This window comes from Camelus ferus, chromosome 2, assembly GCF_009834535.1.
Source record: "Camelus ferus isolate YT-003-E chromosome 2, BCGSAC_Cfer_1.0, whole genome shotgun sequence".
In the NCBI taxonomy this organism is placed as follows: domain Eukaryota; kingdom Metazoa; phylum Chordata; class Mammalia; order Artiodactyla; family Camelidae; genus Camelus; species Camelus ferus.
In genome coordinates, this window is record NC_045697.1 from 76644701 (window position 1) to 76667942 (window position 23242).

General features: G+C 35.7%; 1 protein-coding gene across 1 annotated transcript in view; it reads right to left on the minus strand.

The window, feature by feature from the left end:
• COL25A1 (collagen type XXV alpha 1 chain) overlaps nucleotides 1–23242 on the minus strand; it is a 418027-nt gene that overhangs the window by 35202 nt on the left and 359583 nt on the right. Inside the window, 9 exon segments of the mRNA XM_032461611.1 lie at nucleotides 188–232; nucleotides 3690–3734; nucleotides 4337–4360; nucleotides 10289–10309; nucleotides 10311–10367; nucleotides 11297–11341; nucleotides 12898–12942; nucleotides 13748–13816; nucleotides 17578–17640. Of these exon segments, the coding sequence (XP_032317502.1) occupies nucleotides 188–232; nucleotides 3690–3734; nucleotides 4337–4360; nucleotides 10289–10309; nucleotides 10311–10367; nucleotides 11297–11341; nucleotides 12898–12942; nucleotides 13748–13816; nucleotides 17578–17640 (414 nt within the window).

The window sequence follows — 23242 nt, forward strand, 5'->3', positions numbered from 1 at the left end:
GAAAACAGATGTCTAATTCAAAACCAATTACTTTTTTAGAGTTAATGTAGTCTCTAGAAGGACAGAAAGTTAAAAAAAAGAAGAGGATACTATATATCAATACTCATGCCATTTGGGCTTCAAACCTATAATCAAAGTAGTGATAACAATGATTCTTTAAGTGACAGTATATATTTTTCAGTATTACCTGCTCTCCATCGACTCCTGGGACTCCTGGAGATCCTGGCTCTCCCTGTTAAGATAAAAATTGATAGTAGCTTCTATTTATTATTGGGAGCATAGCATGCTAGACAAAAATGATGCTAGTTGGTAACAGTACAATTTAACTTTTAGCAAATGCAACATAGCCCAAGAGTGCATTATTACATCATGTCAAATAGCTATAAAAAGTGAAATAACATTTTTTGAATATCATATATAATACTACTTGTATGTAGCTAAGATCCAGTGTTTTTATTTTTTCCCCATGTGAGATGCAGGCTATAAAAAAAACTGGTAAAAAAAACTGATATCATTTGATGCCTGACCATATCCTATAGCAATAACCTATATTCCTCAGTCAGTTTTTTTCTCCTTAAAAAAAAATCTATATGATTTCTCTTATTTTCAAATTTGAGAAAAAAGCAAAACATGACAAATTAACTTTAAGGAAGAATAAAATGCAAAGCCCCATAAGTTTATAATATTTTAACTGCCATCATTTGAACAGTAAATACAAATTCATGATTGTGAATGTGCTATTTCCAGACAAGCCTCACTGAAGGAAATAATAAATCAGATAATATCTTAATCCTCATAAAATTACTTTTGGATCAATTCAATTTCCTATACTATGCTAGGAATGAACTAAATTTACTATTAATATAATGATTTATTAGAACCCTTGACAAACCCAAAATATACGGATTTATTTTTTCTTAACTGAAGATGTTCCACTGAAAACAAATTTAAACAATGTGCTAGAGATTTACTCAAACAACGAATGTCTAATTACCTTTCGGTCAGAAAGGTACTGAACAAACCAATTGCTTGAAAGGCAAGATATTATTTTATATCAATGAGTCATGTGTAGATCCCTATTATAAACATTTTTGCTTCTCACCCTATGGAAACTTAGCAAAAACAGGTCTTTTGAGTGTGAATGGCCTGCCCCACAGACAGATTTCCAAGGGAGCTGACTTGAGGCTGCATTTTTCTAGAAGGGCTTGCTTGATGACGTTATAAACCACAATATTGAAATGGCTAGAGCTCCTTTCCTTGGTAAAAACTTTAAGAACTATTGGTCACAATGAAATTTGAGCCTTCCAAATGTTAAAGGAAGGCATGAGAAACAAATGAAAAAAAGAAAAAAAAAACCTTTTTAAAATTCCAGATTTCCTGCTCTTTGTGGGAACGACAACGTTTATTTTGTCACAAACAAGTCTGCTGAGGTTGGATGAAACTGGCTAAGCCTTAGGCTCATTCAGTATGAATACTTGTAAGCACTCTGGGTCCAATAATAGTTGCTTAAGTTTATACCTTCAAAATGTGACCCACAAATGTTTTAAAGAAAAATATAATTCATGAGTTATTCATTTATCCTTCACCCACCAAAAATATTGTTAAGAGTCATTTGATGTATAAGAAGTCAAGCAGTCCTTGTTTGATAAAGGAAGGAGCAACTGCTAATTGAAAAGGTGCCCATTCAGTCTGAGGCTGGGAGTCCGGAGGGAGACTGGGTTTTATATTTGACTCTCGCTGCATCTGCTGACTCCTGGTCACATCTTACCTTGATTATCTCAACCTTCTCAAGGAGTGATCATGGAAAGCATAAAGGACTATACCAACTGACCCAAGATCTCAATTACACGGTCACTGCAGGGGTGTGAGGTGGGGTAGACTGATGGCACAGTGGGAAGTGGCAGGGGTAAGAGGTGAGGTAGTGGGACTAAGCCCCTCCTCCCACCCCTTTTGTCTAGACATTCATTTGGCCAATTACCCCCTGCTTCTCAGTTTCAGCTCAGTCATCCTTAACCCCAAGACTGAGAGAAGCTTCCATATGCATCTTAACCAAAGCACTCACTCTATTCATTAATAATTATGCGTTTGCTTGCCTTTCTCCCTCTGTAGGCTGAAAGCTCCTTGTTGAAATGCTTTACTATTTCCTAGTATCTTTACTAGATATAATACTTATCATGAAATAGAGACCCACAAATTAATTATTGATAAATAGAATTAATAAGTGAATAGCAATTGCATTATAAAACACAGGGGATGCAGGTTTTAATGATACAGCCTTCTTGGCTAGGTAGTCCTTCTTGCCTCTTTTGGCTCAAGTGTCTTTTGGATTTCTGTAGGCCTTTGGGCTGCAAAGAAGAGTCAAGTCCCCAAAGTTTTTGAGGTTTGTACTGAAAAAGGTACATATTTAGCATTGAGGACAATTTTGGTTCTGGAGACTTAGTCCAGTGAGTGGGAAAAAGCAAGGAACTTATGTCTTGGTTGACTCCACACAGAAGAAAAAGGAATCTGCAGATTTCCTTCTGGGTTTTCTAGCCCAGCTGACCAAGATATTAAAGAATAAGGATCCAGGCCAACTTGCTTGCCAAGAATAAAGACTGCATTTGAATGGAGCATCTTTTGGGTTATATCTCTCAGGGACTAGAATTTGGTGGAGAAATAGAAAGTAAAAAAATTCCCCCAAACTTACATTAATGCTGCACATGAAATGTGTCTGAATTAGAGTCTATGTTCTAAATATATCTCTAAATATAGCTGAAGACCTCAGTAACATTCTACTATACATTCTTTTTTATAACAGAAAAATACTTGTTTCTATATGCTAGCATTCTATTTTAAGTATCTTGAAAGAGAAAGGTACAAAAGCTGGTGTGTGTTTGTGTGTGTGATAGACTTGGCAAATAAACTGCTATAAGAGACATAAACAAAAGATGGATTTCAACACTATTTGAATCACCTACAAAAAAACCCCATGATGAAAGTCATATTTCAACACGTGTAGCTCTGAAAAGCCAGTCACTGGCCATGTGTTACTTGATCAAGCGTGGTTGAATAATCTTTAGTTTGGAGAGATAAAGTTAATGCAACCAACAAACTTTAGATATACTCAAGTAATTCTAAGTTTCTACTGTTCAGTGTTTTTATGTTTTATTAGATGAAATTTAAATTGTGGAATAGTTGAATGTATGTAACAGGATGTGTTATAAAAATGACTGAAAATGTTTCCTAAAATTGTCATTTGTGAATGCATCATGCTAAGGCTTTTCTTTTCTTTTCTTTTCTTTTTTAATTACAAAAGAATTGAAAGAAAGGGTCTTTTTAGTGTCAGAGTAAATTTTCCTTCAATCCTCCTCTATTTAAGTATTTTCCTTTTTCCATACACCACCTTTAGTGTTTCTTTACCTTTATGATTTCTGTGAAACTTGTTTTTCCCTTGTTTAATATTCTGTTTTCCTCTCTCTAAATTTAATGCCATTTCTATTTCCCTCCCTTCTTCCCTAATTTTTCTTTTTTTCTGAATCCCTCTTCCTTCAGCCCAGACCTCAATTTCTATTCTAAGCTCTTTTAAGCAATATTGGTGATTTCAGCTCCTTCAGTATTTTATAAGATTGATTTTTCAAAGACACATACATTTAATATGGAATTCTCTGCACCATATGTTGTAAATGGAAACAAGTAAAATAAAGAATAACCTTTGGCCCTTGTAGTCCTTGAGGTCCAGGTGGTCCAGGGGGACCCTAAATTCAGAAAAGACAAAGTTTTAAAAAGTAGCAAGTAAATGTATTAAAATGTATGTTTTAAATAATAAGTACACTACACATCTCCCTAATTTCTATCATAATCAAATACCCTCTGGTACTGATTTTCAAAGAGGAAACATTTCACTGGTTATAGAATTATAAAAACTACCTACTTACATGCAAAAAACTGCAACACACTTAGGTCAAAATAATGCTTTAGAGTTGATCTGTAAGACAATGTAAAATTGCTGCTATGTCCCACCCTCATCTTTTCGGGTTGAATTAGCTTCCTAATATTACCTGTGTTTCTAGAAACACTTCTCCCCTCCCCTAACAAAGACTTTGATTTCCCAAACACTAAAGAACAAAGCCATATTATTAAGATAAGGCCAAAGACTTTTAAGAAAAATAACATTTTTTCCTGACTTTTCACTAAGCAAAGTGATCCAACTGGGACAAATGTTGTAAAAGGTTACTAAAATAAGAAAACATAAAATTAAATCTCAGATAAAAACAACTGCTACATTAGTACCATTATACCAGCATGCATCAACACCAAATACAGTCACAAACCACAGAAATCATGCAATAGGAGTTACCGTGACAGTTAAGGTGGTAATCCTCTGTTGGGAAAATGTATTGATAAAGACAGAGTTACCTAATTTGTGTGCCAAAGTACAAGTATACATTTCTGATATAATCAACGTTTTGACTATGTTTTGGCAAGATTGATGTCCGATAAGGAACTGACAAGATACTGAGAACATATTATCCTATCTTCAAATAAATACCACAGATTGTAAAGATTCTTTGAAAAATTATTTAAAAAATTTTAAAATCTATGGATAAAGAAAAAAGAAATGTCAAAATTTTCATTGCCCTTATTTTTTAAAATTATGTAGTAAAATAGCATATACACTAGAGGTTAGTCAATTTGTGAATTTGTGCATATTTGTGAATATCGGTTAATACCATTACTTTCCCTTCTGGTTAATACCATTACTTTCCCTTCTAATATCCCAATCCAATTTCTAATTCAAGTTGTTGATACTGTTTTTTATTTTTCTTGTAAAAAATTATCTTACGTTATCTATCTCATTTCAAACACTCGAGTTTTTAGTGACATGGTGTCATCCTTAGAAAACAATGCATTTATGCATGTATACAGATGGTTCATGTTTGTATTCTGCAATAAAATCAGCCACGGTCATTAGAGCTTCAGAGAAAACAGGGTATGAAAAAACAACCAGTGCTTCTAAGATAAAAGGCAAAATGGCCACAAACTGGGGGCAAGAATAGTTAAAAAACCAAGGCCCAGATTTTTATATCATCGTATCTATGTAACAGAAGATCCCACTTACTTTCCTTAAGGATTCACCTAGAGCAAGAGTTGAATTTATGGTTAAGAGAAGGTTACTTCTTTGCTCCTATATGGGTAGATGAGTCATTTAAAAAAGGCTATTAGAACTGTAGTGTGCACTTAAGAATTTGTTAAGGGGGTAGATCTCATGTTAAATGTCCTTAACACACAAAAAAAATAAACATTAAAAAGCCTATTAGAAAATTATAGAGTAGAAATAATTTCTTTATTATTGCCTTCCAATTACATATTACATTTTTAACTAGAAAGCAAAATCATAAAACCTTAGAAAGGGAAGGGGTTTAAAATTCGAACTCTCAAAGATTTTCTACCCTGCGCCATACATGATTCATTTTCTACCTAAATACAAAACTAGTTTGTCTTTTCTAAAATTTAAGCGTAGCAACATTTTTATAATGAATTGCATAAATAAAAGAATATTATTATTGGTAACTGAAATATCTAACAGATGGAGTTTAAATAATCTTGTTAGATAAGTATATTTGTGAAATCTGAAAATTACACAGGGCAAGTTTCACACTGTTAATAGAAGAACAAATGACAGAAAACTAAGCTAACTTCTCAGAAACATAGTTTTTACTGCTATCCTGAAGAACCAGTGTGCAGACACTCAGAGACACCCTAAAGATGTTGGCTCATTCTGGACTTCTTGTATCTGATTCCTCTACATAAACTCAGCAGGATTCTCTGTTGAACTTCAGTTATGATTTGAAAACCAGAATTTTTGGTAGTGATGGAGAAAGACACGTTATTCTCCACTGAGGGGTGATGTGAAATGGGAAGCAGGAGTTAGAGCAACTGTAAATTGGTTGAGGGCTAGCAGGCTGCTTTGTGATTTTTTTTCTCTGAGATGCTTATGTGAATCTCTTTAGAATTAAAGGTTATTTTCTTTCACTTCTCATAATGATGCAAGCTTAAAATCACCCATGATTTACACTAGAGAACAGGTTTGGTTTATATGTTATTGAGAAATTTTAAAAACTTGAGTTAGGAAATGAAAATGTTTTAGTGCTAATTGTGGAAACATAACCACCTTAAATAAAAATCAAAATAAACGACTTACAACAAATGTTCATGTAAATACACACATACCTCAGAGATATTGTGGGTTAGGGTTCCAAAACATCATAATAAAGTGAATATTTTAATAAAGTGAGTCACAGAAATTGTTGGTTTCCCAGTGCATATGAAAGTTATGTTTAAACTGTAGTCTACTAAGTGCAATAGCATTATGTCTAAAAAAAGTACATACCTTAATTAAAAAATACTCTACTGCTCAAGGACATATCGTACAACAGAGGGAATATAGCCAATATTTTACAGTAACTATAAATGGAGTAAACCTTTAAGAAGCGTAAGTCACTATATTGCACACCTGTAACTTATATAATACTGTATATCAACTATACTTCAATAAAAAATATTTTATTGCTAAAAAATGCTAATCATCATCTGAGCCTTCACAGAGTCATAATCTTTTTGCAATAGTAACATCAAAGATCGCTGATCACAGATCACCATAAGAAATGTAATAAAAGTTAACAAGTTTGAAATATTGTGAGAATTACCAAAATGTGACTCAGAGACATGAGGTGAGCAAATGCTGTTGGAAAAATGGGACCAACAGACTTGCTAGGTGCATGGTTACCATAAACTTTCAATTTGTTAAAAAAAAACACATTATCTTCTAAGCGCAATAAAGTGAAGCACAATGAAAGGAGATACACCCGTAACAATTTTCAATAGCGGTATCAGTGAAATTTTATGTTTTTAATGTGATATTTTTATAACTGTAATATACTTTTATTTATCTAACTACCCCAGATTCTGTTGCAGATTTTTTTTTTTTTTTAAGAGGAGGCAGTAGTGAAATAAAATCAGCAAAACTGTGAATATCCATCACTGGTTAGAGAATTAGGAGAACAAATGTCTATTACTTCCTCTCAATCTAGTGGCTATTTAGCTTAGTTTATTTTGTTAGGGACTCTTAATCCCCTAGACAACTATGTTGAGAAAACAAATAGTTTTGATGTGAAAAAAATTACTATAGGTATTTATTTATTTATTTATTTATTTATTTTTCTATAAGCTATTTATAAGCACAGCATATAGTTGCCTAAGCAATCCTTATAAGAATAAATCTTTAGGTTGAGATATAAACATAAACTAGTTGACAGTGATGGATACTGACTAGTTTACATTCATACAGAACTTGAGGTGAAAAAAGAAACTGAGCACATCTATCCTTTCATATCAAGATGTAAATGTGAGATTTTTTTTTTTAAAGGTCAGTGTGCTTAGGCACATCAACAAAGAGAATTCAGAAGTTCCTAAAAATAACCCTAAGCATAATATTAGAGTTTACGGACTCTTAGAAAAAAATCTATTCCAAAAACATCCTCATTTTACAGATCAGGTCAATGAAGTATAGATATATTAAGTGATATCCCCCAAATGACTCAGCTAGTTACTAGCAGAGGGGGAATCAAAACAGATTTTGGTTTTAGACTAAGAGTAGCTTGCTTCATGCAGGGCTTTATTCATGCAAATGATGCTTTAAAACTCTTCCACAACTTCTCCAGAATGGCCATGGCCCATAACATTGGAGCAAAGCTCGGAAGGTAAGAGAGTGGATACCTCTTAAAGGTGGTAGTAAGAGTTATGGTGCCAATGGAAGCAGTTTAAGGGAAATTTACAATATTGCTAATGAAGTTGAAAGAAGTGTCCCTATACTTTTTAAGTAAGAACTTTGACAACATCGTAGGTAAACAAAACTTCTTGTTCTTTCTCTCTTTCTTTACACACACAGTTATCAACTTGTGGAGAAAGGGAACAACTTAGAAAACTGGTTCTAGAACTTGACAATAGCCCAGAGGCTACTGCTTGTGTCTAAACAAACTATACTGAGGAGTAAGTAACTCAAGCTGTTGACTGAACATACTGCCCACTCAATGTTTCTCCAAGCAGTAAGCATGCTTTGCTTTGTGCTTTACCAGAAGAAAAGAGAAAGAAAAGAACAGAAAAATAGGCTAAGCTGAAAACAGATTCTGTAAAAACTACTTAATAAATGCTTTACTAGTTAAAAATGATAGTTGTAACAAAGAACCCATAGAACTATAGATCTACCATAATTAGATAATGGTAGTGAAATCATATGGATGGAAAAAAACATTCAAACAAGTGCAAAATGGAAAATATTTAAAACAACAAATATAGCTTTCAAGCAAAGAAATGAATTGTGCATATGAACTAAGTATACTCACTAACTCAACCAGTAACAGTTTAATTACTATTTAGATGTCCAGACCTGGGTGGGGCACATTGGAGGATGCAAATAAGCATAAGACATGTTTCCTGTCAACAAGTAATTTACACTCTGGTAAGGGGCAACATTGAAGTAAATTACAGTATTTAAGAATAATTAAATGTTAAACTACTGGGCCCTGACTGCTAATTGTTTAAAAGGATTAAGAACAGGAGCTCATCTGGGTGGCAGCAGGGGATTGCTGGATGGGATTTAGACGGATGAAAGAAAGAAAGAAAAAGGATGAACCAGGAAAAAAAAAAGGGAGGATTTTTATGAATATGATAAATATAGAGAAATAAAAAAATTCTATTCAGGAAAGGCAGGATTTTAGGGCCTTGAAAATCAGATGGAGAAGTTTGGTCTCAATAGGGTAGGCAAAGGGGTCACTTAGGCTTCTGAACAGATTAGAGTCATCAAAAATAGTGATAGTTTAGGAAAATTAGCCATGAGTGATATACAGGATAGATGAGAGGAGTAAGGAGGCACTGGGGGTAGAGGAAATGGTTAAGGGCTTATTGCAACATTAGACCTGAAATTATCAGGATGCGGACCTAGTTGGGAATGGAAAGAAGGAGGCAACCTTGACAGATACTTCAAAAAAGGCAACAGTAGCTTCTGTGAGATACAATGGATGAAGGACTAAGAATAGTTTAAAAATGACTCTGAAGTTTCCACTGATAAGAAATCAGAAAACTTATGGTGTCATTAACTGGTGAATTAGGAAAGGGAGTCATTTGGTAGGTGGGAAAGGTAACCAGTAAATCGTGTGTACTGGTGGAAGTTGACAAGGCAGTGTTGCACTCACAGGGGAAATATTCCTGGAAAGGTAGAGTGTCTGCAGATCAGGCCTGGAGATGATAGACTTAACACGAGAGAACACTGAGGGAGTGACTGTACCAAGAAAAGATCAGAGACTTGAGGATTCTCCCAATTAGGGAACAGGCAGAGAAACTGGGAATACTAAAACAGAGTGAATCCGTCAAAGAAGAAAACCGGAACATGAGAGTAGAGGGTACGAAAAACCAGAAAGAAAGATTCAAAAGGAAAGTGGTTAGTATAAATGTCACATAAAACTCAGGAGTGAGGAGTACAGTGGGCTTGACCTAGATGTTTATTGCTGACCTCTATAAGAGAAATTTCAACAAAATGATGATATAGGCTAGAACATAAGGATCTAAGTATGAAAAGGATGATTAGGAAGCAAAGGTGATGAGGACAAGCCACGCAGTCTATGGGTTTTTACTTAATGAAAGAAAAAGCACTGAATGGCAGCAGTCATAAGAAGTACTTACAGAGGGTTTATTACGTGCCAGGCACTGTTCTAATACACAGTATGTATTTAGACATTTATTCCTCACAACAGCCCTATGTGTGTTTTGAGGCAGATACTGCTGTTGTCCTCATTTTCAGATGAAAAAACTGAGGCACAGTGAACTAAATAACTTGCCCTAGCTCATGCACTTAGTAAGCAAGAGATTTGAACCCAGGCAGCTCCAAGTCCAGAGCCACAGGGCTCTAAATGGCTTTGCTAGGCTCACTTTTTAAGCAAGGAGACAAAGATTGGCAAAACCAATACAAGATTTAAACCAGAAAAGACTAAAGAATAACCTGAAGGTAGAGGGGAAAGAAAAGAAAAGATTGTAAAATGCCAAGATATTAGGAGGATAAACTGGGGCAGGGAGAAGATGGGTTAAGGAGTTCAGGGAGAAGGTGTGCTTTGAGCAGTGGAGTGCCTTTGATCTGAGGTGGGGGGACGAAGCTGATATTAACACACACTACATGGGTCTCCTCAGCTTCATTGTCTCTGTGTGTGTGTGTGTGTGTGTGTGTGGCTGGCGGTGGGAGGGGGGAGTGGTCACTTGCCTGCAAGGCTTCGTGGAGGTTCGCCATTGTAGTCTATGATCTCGGTGGCTCCCTGATCCCCCTTTTGACCGGGTGGACCCTATGAAAAAATCAACCAAGGGAAAATCATAGGGGTTAGATTAGGAAATATGAGGGACAAAAACAGAAATAGCAACATGCAGCTCTCTCTGACCATCAATTCTCAACTAATTCCCAACAGCTCCCAACTGCTTTTTAGAATAAGTAATCGTGTTCAAAGTTTGTCCTTATTTCAAGGAGGCAAACTGCTTCTAACTTCCTATCTGTGGAAATTAAAGATATTAAATTGGATTTAAAAAAAGATGGTTCAATCTTGAAAACTACTTTCTGAAAATTATAATATGTAGGCTAATCTGATTTGACTTGTAAGATTTTGTTGGCTTTACCCATATTTATTAAAGCAACCCCTACCCACTTTCTCCCCATCTACAGCTCATAGAGGGCTTCCTCATTCTTCAAGAAGACAGAACACTGCATTGTAGGAAATGCTTGGCTTTCCCAACAGTAACAGAGTTCCATCACAACTGAACCAAGTAGAGAACAAATATTTTCAAGATGTCTACCTTACTCAGTAACTCTGCCACTGAATTTCCATTAGTCTTGTCCTGATTCCCTGACTGTGTTTTTAAAAGGCTGAAAATGTGAGCTATTGCTTTCTTTATAATTGGGTTAACTGAAAAATGGAAAGTTCTATTAGGTGGATGGCTGTGGGCCTGATATTGCTCATTTACCAGGGGGGAAGTAGATATAAAGAGTTCTCCAGACCTTCTTCTTATGAAGCTTATCTCATGTGTCAGAATCTACACACTCTTTGCTCTTGGTGACTACAGTGAAAAATAAGAAGAGGGGAGTAGCAGGAATAATCACAGAGGTCCACCTCCAGTGCTATTACTGGGTACCATTACTGCGAGTGCCTTGTGAAAATCCACATAGATACATACTTAAAATCTAGGCTGGTTGGAGGCGAAAGCATAGATGAGACACACTCACCCTTGGTCCCAGGGCTCCAGAGTCCCCTTTGTCGCCACGATCACCCTTTCCCCAGTGAAAAGAGAATAAATCTAATTAGCAGTGGGGCCAACAGTCTAGAAACATCTTAAATCTAAGGATGCATTCAATGGCATACAAGCAGCACCTTTAATATAAACTTCTGAAGTGGAAGATAACAACCAGAAGAAGTACAATAACCACTGACATGGCAAATGCTTCTTTAAGATGCACCTTAAAGTGAGTTAAATTTCCCCCTTCAGATGACAGAGTATCTTGAAACAACAATATATATGGTAACTTGCTTACCAGGGATCTTCAAAAGCAAAACAAGTAGTTTCTATGACACCCAAAGTAAGCTTTTACCTCTTAGATTGAGCCTTCTTCTTATCTTTATATGAAGAGATTTGGGGCAAAGGGACAAGAGTCAACAATTAATTGGGTTCTCTGAGAAGAAAAATGTAGGTAATCAGGACAGGGAAGGAACAGAGAGATCAATGGAGAGCTCATTCTAAGGAGACTTAGGAGGGAAAGGTCACCATTTGGCCTCCCTCTGATGATAAACATCTAAGGAAAAGCTCCCTGTAGGTACAGACCTCTTAGCCCTCAGGAAGCGCTGAAGTGGACAGCAGCTACATGGACCAGGTTGGCAGGGCTGAAGGTCAAGAGCAGGGCAAACTCAGCTCTCTCTTTTTTTTCAGTGCAGTATGAAGAGTCTCTAAATCTCCATTTATGGTGCTATTGCTCCTCACCCCCACCCCTGGAAAGACACCAGGAATCGTCTAAGCCTCAAACTGCACATGCATCTCTCTGAGAACACTCAAAATTCTCAGAAGTCTAAACAGAAATTTTGGAGAAGAGATTTGAAACTGTGTAGATTTTGAAGGTTCTTTAAAATAGCCTGAAATTTATAGAGCCCTTTTCCTAAATAGAATACAAATCATTTTTATACGTCTTTCTAAATATTCCTATAAACTGGATAAGGACCAATGAAGATAAGCAGGAGACGGGATTATAATTTTTTCCATCCACGTTATGCTAATAACACTGACCCTAATAATTAAATTTGCTGTGAATGGGGAGTTAATAATTTCTACTCTCAGCTTTCTCCACTTTTCCATATTATTAGCTAAAAGCATCTTAAATAACATGCTTCTGCTACTAGTACATGTATATATATGATTATAGGTACTATAGAGAGCACAATAAAGGAGAGAATTTAAATTGGTGGTGAAATTTTAATGCACCTGACTTTAAAGCAAAGCATAATTTGAACATTTATCACAAGGATAGCCAGGAAATAAAAAATAAGATTATACTATTCATAAATTAAATATTTAATTTTTTCTGAATTAGCTACTCTTATGAAACAGGAAATACAATTTCTCTTAAAGAATGGTCTGAAGCACAAGAACACAAAAACAAACAGATGAAATAAACAAATTAATTGTTTGGAGATATGGAGATATCATCATAGGGACGAAAGGACTGCAATTCCAGCGTGTGAAAGAGTTTAATCTAAAACATGATCCTCTGCGGAAGAGGCAGAGAACACAGCTCTTGAAGGCCTCCTGTTACATTAAAATGGTTACCCAGTTACTGACCTTTGACCCCTTTGGGCCTCTAGTTCCTGATTCACCTTGTTTCCCCTATTATAGAAGAACACAAAGATGAAAAAGAGAAAATGACAGAGGGAGATAAGAACAGAAAAAAGAAATTAGCAGTGACTCAGAATAGTGAAGAAAAATGGAAACACTTTAACTGCCTCAATATATGGCTGTATATAATGTAGGCTGTTGTAACATTAAACGTAAGTATTACCACCATGTCATTAGTTCATTCCCTGGTCCCTCCACCAAACTCCATTCTATTATAAGTCTGAAGACTGTCCACCCATCAGTGGATGGGAAGAGTTCTGCAAATAATTCTCATTAGTCTCAACAGTGTTTGCATAAATTTCCTTTACATCAAAGAGTAAATCATCTCCTGTGTCTCTAGGATGAGTTACTAAAATAAAGTGTTACCATATTAGTTTGCAGGATGTTTAGAGGAATAAATTGAACAGTCAAATAAATCCTTAGTGCTCATATTTTCAAGGTGTTACACACCATCAAGTTACCATGGAAACGAACACAGCACGTATCCACATTTTCCTCGGTAGGTTTTAATATACACTGAGTGGTAACGTGTTAATGTGTCAGTACCTCCCTCTATACAGTGAGATGTGTTATTAAATTTGTTGCCTGGACAGAAGAGAGTAAAGTGGAAAAGCTGAATTGTAAAATCCCTTTTAGAAAAGAAACCAATTAGTGGGCATTTCAACAAATTATTTGTGATTTTGGCTGTTTTAATACCCGTTGAGTAATTTTATTTTAGTTTCATGTTCTAAAGAAAATAAAAGTAAGCACACTTCCAAACCAAAGAATGTTGTTTTTCAATGTAAGAATCACTGACCTTTGGTCCTGGGGCTCCAGGTTCCCCTCGATCCCCTCTTCCAGGAGGCCCTGCCTCTCCACGTTCACCCTGTCACAAATTGCAAAATAGGTCAATGGCAACTCCCCTTCCTGCCAGGGTGGTCCCTGTAGATAAATGAGTGAGCTGAATAAAATCAATGAAAGCAGAAAGTTACCGTATATCTACCATGTTCTCAGCATCGCATTAATCTCAATAGGGATCATCTCACTGAATAATCAAAACAATTATTCAATGTTTGTATTTTCATTTCCATTTTATAGACAAGGAAATGGTTTGGTAAATGCCTGTCAGATACCTATGTTCTGGTAAACAGAAAGACCTTTAAAAAGAATTGATAAGGGACAGGAATGGACATAGTTCTCAGCAGCCCCCTTTTTAAGATCTATCAAGAGGAAGCATGGTGAGATGACTAACTGCCAGGCTTGTAATTTCACATCCTGGCTTTAATCTTGTTACTTACCAGTTCCTTGTTTCGGGGAAAGTTAATTAAGTTCTGAAAGCCTCAGTTTCCTCTATAAAATGAAGAAGATTATAGTACCAATTTCATAACTTAGAAACGAAAAGTGCTCAGTGTGGTACAAGATGCTTAGGTGTTAAAGCTTTTACTGTTTTTATAGCTCTGGGAAGGAAGATCACGGTCATTGCCCTCAAGGAGCTAGTGATCTAATTAGACAGATAAGATCCTCATGAACAAAACAGTTAGGAATTAAGGTGTAACGTAAGGCCATATGTGAGAGAAGAGGAAGCCCCGTAGGGTTTTCAGCGGTTCATACTGACTTCTGGTTGGTCACGTCCTAAAGGATGGGTAGGGTGTATTTTATAATTACTACTGTTTATGGCTGTGTTATTTATTGATGAGTGCAGGAACTGAACAAAACACTTTAATTATCCTATTTAATCCTCAGGACAAATGAGAATGGTGTTAATATCCATAGTCTACAGATAAGGAAACTGAAGCACAGGGAGGTTAAGTAACTTTCCCAAAGACTTTAAAGTAGGAGAGCTGTAATTTAGAACTGATTGCACTCGGTTTTCAATTTTTGCATAAATGTTTTTGTCTGCAAATCTTCTGCACATCTCTTATTTTCTTAGGATAAGTTCCTAGTTGGGAAACGGCTGTGTCAATAGTATAAACATTTGAAAAGCTTGCCAAAGCTGTCCTCCAGAAAGACAGTGCCATTTTGCACTCCCTGAACATAGAGTAGTGTCCAGCTTCCTGCATCATGGGTAGAATTTCAATAATCAAACCAGTTTTGATTTCAGACTGATGATGGCCCATGTTTACTGATAAGGGAGGCCCCCTCCTCACTGAAGGGCTGATTCATCTTGGAAAGGAAAATAAAACAGGATTGGGTCTGTGGTGGGTGATGTAGGGCTCTCAATCCCAAGATCTTTATCTGTATCATGCCCACTCTGGGAAGCCTTTGTGCTTTTGCGGGGGAGGTGGGATAGGTTAGTGCCAGGATTAAAGAAGACTCAGTAGGCTTCTCGGCATGATCCAAAAGGGCGTGGGAATTGGAGAGGCTAGGAGAAAGGTGAATGACTTGGCTGGATGCAGGTGACGGAAAAGATGCTTCCAGGAGGGACTTTCCAGGGGTTAGAGACTGAAGCGCTTCTGTTGGTATATGGAATTTTTATTTAAAATATAGATACCACGTTTGGTGTGTCTCTTAATATTTTACAGAAGAATTCCAAAATGGTAACTATAATCTTATTTTAGGGAAAAATGAAAACTTTAGAAAATCATTTCTCTGTAGTAATTACCACAGGAGTGGAGTCAATAAATATTTACCTAGAAATCATTTATTAAACCACGCCCCTAATTAGTTGCTTATTACCTTCTGGAATTACATTATTTATTTACTTTTTTCTTTTCTTTCCCCCCTTTCTCACACATACTGCAATGTAAGCTTCAGTAGAGACTGGTTTTGTTGCAATTACTCTCCATTCTCAAATACCAGAAAAATGTCTAGCAAAAAATGTGTGGAATTAATGAATAAACAATATTATTCAAAGTATTCTAAATTATTTGTAATAAAGTCCTATTTCTTTAGACAGATGTAGGTTCTCCCCAGGCACTGAAACAGATGCTGAGAATACAGCAGTGCATAAAATAGATTTTTAAATACCATTAAACCATTTTCTTCATTGTGATCTCTCTTCACTGTGTTGGGGGTGAGACATACAGTTAGTTTATTTTTTAAATCTGAATTTAGTGGTACAAATTCAGACTGCCTATACAACTGGAAAAAGACTAGTATTCGGCTGAAAGAGATTTTTAATAGTCATGATTTTTCCATTATGATACCGTATTCATGATAGATAAGTAATTCGGCTGAAGATTAACTTCACAATATTGTTAAATGGATTTCTTATTCACATGCCTTCTCATGGAAATGCAAAACAGTTACAGACAGCACAGCCTTTACTCTCATTGGAGGTTCGGAGTAGTACCTCTTATAAAAATATCTGGTCTGTAAAATCAGGTCAGGTTCTTGAAGAACAGTAATTAATGTTGATTTTATGGCTCTACATTTGGATTTTTTTTTTTTGACAAGAAATAGTTTAAAATAAGTGAGCTAAAGAAAAGATATGTAGGGATGAACTCCGCTCTCCACGGTCTACATCTCTTCTATTTTTCTCTTGTTTAGCAAACAACATGCCACAAACATTTAGAGATCCTGTGCATGCAACAGTTCTGATGGAGACACAGAATGCTCATTATTCTCGTGTTCTTTCTTTTTTTTAATTCCAGAAAGTGCATTTCTTGCTTAAATCTGTTCAGGCCAAAATGGGCATTCCTCATATTTTGTTAATAAGCTTGTCAGCTCATTATGTGAAAAAGAAATTGCTTGAGAAAACAGCAATTTTGCATACGTTTGACCAAGTTTTAGTCCCCCTTAGGCCACACATAGTTTCCATTTACTAGGATTAGAGCTGTTTTCTCGTGACCAGCGGAAATGAGGACTTCTCTTCAGAACAGACCATGAACGTATTTCTCTAGCTCTTGGAAATCATCCTGGCTTATTTCTGGTGAATGTAATGCACACTGAGGCAAAGACTGCTATGGTTTAAAAGTAAAAGAATGTAGTTTGATCTAATTTTGCTCCTTCTTTGATTCATGAGTCTGTCATGAATAAAGTTCCATCGTCAGAGCTGTACGTTTTTATGTCTTACTGGGTAGATAAAAAGGGAACTACGGGTCTGACTGTATCCGCAGCAACATTTTTTTTTTTATATGGCGGCATATAGATTTTGCTTTTAGGGTCCTTTCTCAGGTTGCCAAGGAGAAGATCATGAGATGGTTTTCATTATAGAACCTTTCTGTAGACGTTATTCAGGATAGATCCTTTTGGGAGGAAGCACTTAGGAATTTATATGATATCAGTACTTGCCTTTGAAATCTAGGGGTTGATGGGGGAATAGTAATAATGTTTGATTTACACGTATGTCTTAAAATTGGTAATGAGGAACAGGAGTTAATGAGTTCCACCTCTCCTCCTCAAAATTCCCTCACTTTTCCATATGGCAAGGAGACTAAATAGCACTGTATTGATTTAGGTGCAATTTGGGGACAACTGGAGAAATGAGTGTATTCTACCATACTGTTTTCTTGTCTAAGGCTTTCTGGAGTTAACTTCCTGTTACTCTATTTAATTTAGATTCCCATTTTAAATGTTAGTGATGAGTGGTAAGCTGCTTTAGTTCTCCACTAAGCAAAAATATCTGGTCACATAAATAACATAATGAACTAAAATTATATGACAAAAAATTTCAGAAGGAAAGGCAGGGGAAAAGACTTTCTTTACCTTTGTTCCTGGTAATCCTGGTAAGCCTGGTTCTCCTTGAGGACCAATGAAACCTGGTTCTCCCTTGAGAAAAATGGGCATATGAGATCATTATTTATTTGACAGTAAATATGTAAAGTTAAACTGATTTCCTTTTCTTCGGATTTTACTTCTTTGATTATATACAGCTTTCTTGCTGAGACCTAGCTACTGACTATAAAATGAATCCGAATTGGTTTTGACGAGTGAAAAAACTTTGAGCAAAGCTTTGGAGAAGCTTCAGAAAGCAAAAGTGACAAAGAAATCAGAAAAAAGTCTTTACAATTTCCTTTCTCATCTGTTGTCCAATGCTTCTTAATATTTACCAAATTAAGATCCCTTATATTTGGCTGGATGTGGTAGGTGGCCTCTAAGAAGGGTCTCAATGATCCCACCTCCTGGTATGCATGCCCTTGCATAACCCCTCTGCTTGAGTGGGCAGTGGATTTACCACCTCACCTCTAATGAACAGAATGTGGCAGAAGTAATGGGATATCACTTCTGAGACTAAGTTATAAAAAGACTGTGGCGTCCATCTTGGGGCAGATGCTCCAGCCCAGTAGACTCTTCAGATGAGATCACAGCCATGGCTGATAGCTTGACTGCCTTATCATGGGACATACTGAGCCAGAGGCACCCAGCTGAGCCATGCTCAAATTCTTGTTCCTCCAAAACTGTGAGAGAATTGTTTTAAGCCACTGTAGTTTGGGGGTTATAGTGTGGGCAGCAATAGATAACTGATACAGTGGATGTGGCTGGGGAAGAGATTCAGGAATGCTCAGTACAGAAGGAAAAATACCTCTCCTTGCCATACTTCCAAAATCTCTTTTCTAAAGAAAACCCAGTTGTGGTAGAATAAAAAATATATTTGGTCTTGTTCCTGGTTCCTAAAACCCTTGGAATTTCCTAATAGTAAGAGTAATAGGAGCATCTTTTGTTATTCATAACAAGTCCCTTTCAAACATGCCTGAGTTTATGCTAATGGGGTGAGTCTTGATGGGCCCTTAGACAGCTTCAGGATGGCAGGCTGTGGGAAGAAGGTTGAAACTTCCAGCCTTTTCCCTCCTCTTACCATCTCCAGAGAAGGGAAAGGGACTGGAAAGTGAGTTTAATCACCAATGGTCAATTATTTAATCAATTGTGCCTACGTAATGGAACCTCCACGAACCCCTTAACCAACTAGGATTGGAGAGCTACTGAACTGGTGAACACATCCACGTGTTGGTGGGATGCTGCACCTCAACTCCACGGGGACAGAGGCTTCTGCGCTTTGAACTCTTTTGCCTTCACCCTATGTACCTCTTCATTTGGCTGTTCATCTTTATTTTTTTCTAATAAACTATAATCGTAAGTATGGCATTTTCTTAAGCTCTGTGAGTCATCGCAACAAATTATCAAACTTGAATTGGGGTGGGAGTGGCTGTGAGTACCCTGGAATTTGTAGACAAGTCAGATAGAAGTGCAGGTAATGGGTAGGAGTGAGGTTAAGTCCTGAACCCTTAAACTGGTGGAATCTGACGGTAACCCTGAGTAGTTGGTGTCCCAGTAGGACTGAATTGTAGGACATGCAGTTGGAGTCAGAGAATTAGAGTTGGAGAACTGGTGTTGGAAAATACACCGTGTATTCAGTGTTAAAAAACATCTGAGACCAGTGTTCACATATAAACTATAAAGTTTTATTTTCTTCTTAACTATGTGGGCTCAACTGTAAAAGTCTTAACTTCCTGAAATCTATAATGAAGTTTTAAAACAAAATTAAACAAAACGTAATGGCTGTGTTCCCATATGTCTTGGGGTTTGTTTGTTTACTTGTTTTCCACTATTGGATATTTCTGGAGCAGTTGCTAATGTTGTTTGATACATTTGATTTTTTTCTAAGGTAGCTATATTTCAACATTTCTTTTTTTGGAGCTGAGCAGAAAGATACAGAGGGGATATTTAATAAGTGGAAGAATGTCATCAAACATTTTTGAAATAAGTGAGTTTTAAAAATATGCTGTATAAAACCCTGGGTATTTGGTAGGGAATGAAAGGATTTCAGCACCACAAAATGTATCCTATTGATAAATAACTCAAATGGATTTATCTCTAGCTCTGATGCTCATGGTACTGGTTTAAGAAAAAAAAAAGTGTAGGGGAACTAATGCTTTAGGTTTATTGTTTGTGAAATTTTTATAATTCTATTCTATCTGTCTCCGTACTCTTCCACATAACAAGAGGAAAATCAAACAAATAATTTCGATGGCTCTCTTAATGGTCTAAAATGAAAACCAAGCACATTCAGAAAAATCTATGATGGCCATTCTACTTCTTGTAAAAAAATTTTAACTCGTTATTTTAAGCAACAACAGAAAAAATAAGAAATGTATTTATTTACAAATAAGATAGTTCTTCCAAGAAAATTGATATATGCAAATACATAGTCCCTCTCCACCCACAAGAAAAAAGCTGTATTAAAGTCAATGCGTATCATCAGTAATGACTTACTGTCATGAAAATATAATGCAAGTTAATAGGCTGAAAGTTTACAGGTAGACAAGACTCTTGCATATCTTCAAGTAGAAACAAAATGATTTCACTGTTAGCAAAGCAAATAGAAGCACCATTAAAGCATACTAATAGAAGAAAGAAAAAAGAGTAAATGTTGCAAAAAATGTATTTCTTATTCAGGTTAGTGTTTAGTTTATAAAAAGATGAAGCATGCAGTTTCATAATTCACAAATAAATAAATAAGGCTTTGTGATCTTGGTAGCTAGACAAAAGTGTTTTTTTCTTCCTTCTTCAAAACAGAATATATAGTAAGTTCTCCTGAGTTAAATGTAATTTCCTTTAAACAGAATGTTTGGGGTGAAAATTTTTATTTCAAAAGACAAAATTAGCAATGCATTGGACACAATAATTTTAGCACTATTAATACTGGCTAATTCTAAAGGTTTTGGGTGTGATTCGTTATGCCTTATCATGCCACTTTAAGAAAGAAAGAATCTACCATCTCCATACATTCATTTCTTATTTCAGTTTTTTTCAAGGAGGAAAATAGCATACTTCACTTTAGGATCACAGTTTTATGTTTATTTAATTCCAGGGCTCTCAATTACTTTAGAGACACTGTCTCCATCCTGTCTATATTTTGGCAGGATGTGGAGGAAATAATCATTGCTCTTTTCTGTCTCAGGGTTGAAAGACAATTATTAAAATAAATAAGGCATAAATATGTCTACTCATGGTATAGATCTGGATGGGCTGTTTCTTACCTTCCTAGGCTTATACCAGAGGTTCTCAGAGTGCCTTTCCACTTATCCTAGTTAGTGTACAGAGGAGGAAAACTTCATTGATATAATTTCAGATTCCACATTGTACCTAATCTTTAAGTTAAAATTACCACTTGCAGAGATTGGGGTAGTATCAAAAAAAGACTATCCACAATTTTATGAAAAGGTTATTAAAATAATCTTCCCTTGTCCATTTACATATCCATAGGAGGCTAGTTTTTCTTTATATACTTCAACCAGAACAACAAACTGCAATAGATTGAATGCAGAAGCAGATATGAGAGTCCATCTGCTCTCTATTAAGCCAGACATTGGAGACACTTGAAAAAAAAAAAACTGTCACTCTTCCTGCTAATTTTTAAATTTGTTTTATAAAATTCAGTTATATTTCATAAAAAAAATTATTTAATTAACATATAGTGGGTTGTTTAAATTTCTCTGTCTTAATTTCTACCACAGAAATATCAATTGATATAAACTATATAAATGAAAGCTCTTTCAATCCTAATTTTTAAGTATGTAAAAGGGTTTTGAGTCAAAAATCTTTGAGAACTGTTGGTACAAAGGTACAGAATTGAATTAAAACTTGACTTTGCAAGCTGGAATCTTGAGGTGCCAAATGATGGAAGATTCTGGTGTCATTAAGGAGTGGCTTAGTCATGTCTTATTAGACAGTAATGCAAGCAAAGCACTCAGTGCCATCTCTAGAACAAAATCAGTGAACAATAAGTATTGTTATTACTGTTGCTCTTACCTTATAGGCTCAAAAATGCTAGCTATCATCATCATCATCATCATCATCATCATCATCATCATCATCATCATTAGTAGTAATATTACATCTCTGCAGCTAATTAGTGATGTCCATGGCGACTCCTTAATTCTTTACAACCTGAATGGAGCTATACTCAATACCCCTTCAACTCCTTTCAAGAAGTAACTCTAAATTTTCTCATGTGAATATATCATCATTTTATGAGACAATATCCATCTGTCAGAGCATTTAGGATTGCAAAACCAAAAGTGTGTAAAGTAGAGAAATGACAGGTTTACTAAGAATGAGTTTTCTTCCTGTAAGAAAGGGAAAGGAGAAAATGATCATACCTATTAAATTTCCCTAAATAAATGTAATCCTTAAAAAGAGTCCTGCCTCTTTGACAAGGACTGATGTAGAGTTCAAAGGTCCTAGAATCTCCTAAAATGTCTAGGAGAAACCTATGACCACCTATGGTTCTAGAAATACTTTAATGTGATTAAAAAAAATAAGCAAGTGATTATTCTACTTTAGTCACAATTCTAGTTAACCAGGCTAAATGAAAGAGACTGAGTCAAAGGAAAGTATGGGGAGGCAGCTGAAATATGATTCAGACACAAGGCACTTCTAGGAAATCATCTCTGAAGTAATCAGACTATACAAAAATGAGGTTACATAACTTTTCAGGACAATAAACTGGAGGAGTAACTGTACTGGACTGTATGATGCTTCTCAAAGCTGTTTTTACATATCTAATCTTATTTAATCAATGGGAAATAGGAGATGGCTAAATTGGAAATTATTCACATGTATTGCTTGAATAGACAAGGTAGGGGATAGATGCAACAGAGGGAATTGGGACAATAATGGAGTTAAGCTCTTACGATACTTTTAATTAAGAAACAGTTTAAATCTAGCATTTTTTTCTTTTTCTTTTTTACAAGGCCATTACTTGAATTAGAAAACCCAATTATAATTTCAGTGAGCCACTGTAGGAATAACATGGGAACGTAAGGCAGAGAACTTTGAAAAGGGCAGATGCTGCCAGTCATAATCAGGGGCATATGGATTTACACAGGTAAACAGCAAGTGAAATAGCTGTACTGTTGAAGTGAAAACAATAAAATACGACATTTTCTGAACACAATATTCATCTTTTCAGTTTATGACGTGTTAGTGCTTTTTAAAAAAATGACAAACAAAAAATGTCTAAGAAAAATGCAGGAAAGACAGAGGCTTTAAACATTGGTTTGTCATGAACACCAGGGCACCCATGAATAGCATAAAAGTAAGGTGAGAGCACTGATTACTTCAGAGCCACTATAATGTTTTTCTCATTTCTATATATATATTTCTCTCATTTCATATATATGTGTATATGTGTGTGTGTATATATGTGTATATATATATATATATATATATATATATATACACATATATATTCTAAGTTTTCCTTCATCTCTCTACCTATTCACTCACTATCTCAAGGGAGATAGCATTTTAGGTTTTTACTTTTGTTATCGTTGAGAAAAACACTACAAAGCAGTTGGGATTCCATTCATAGTGAAGGCAACCAACAGACAGAGTTTAAATGTCATTGCCTTCAAAGGTCAGGCTTCCA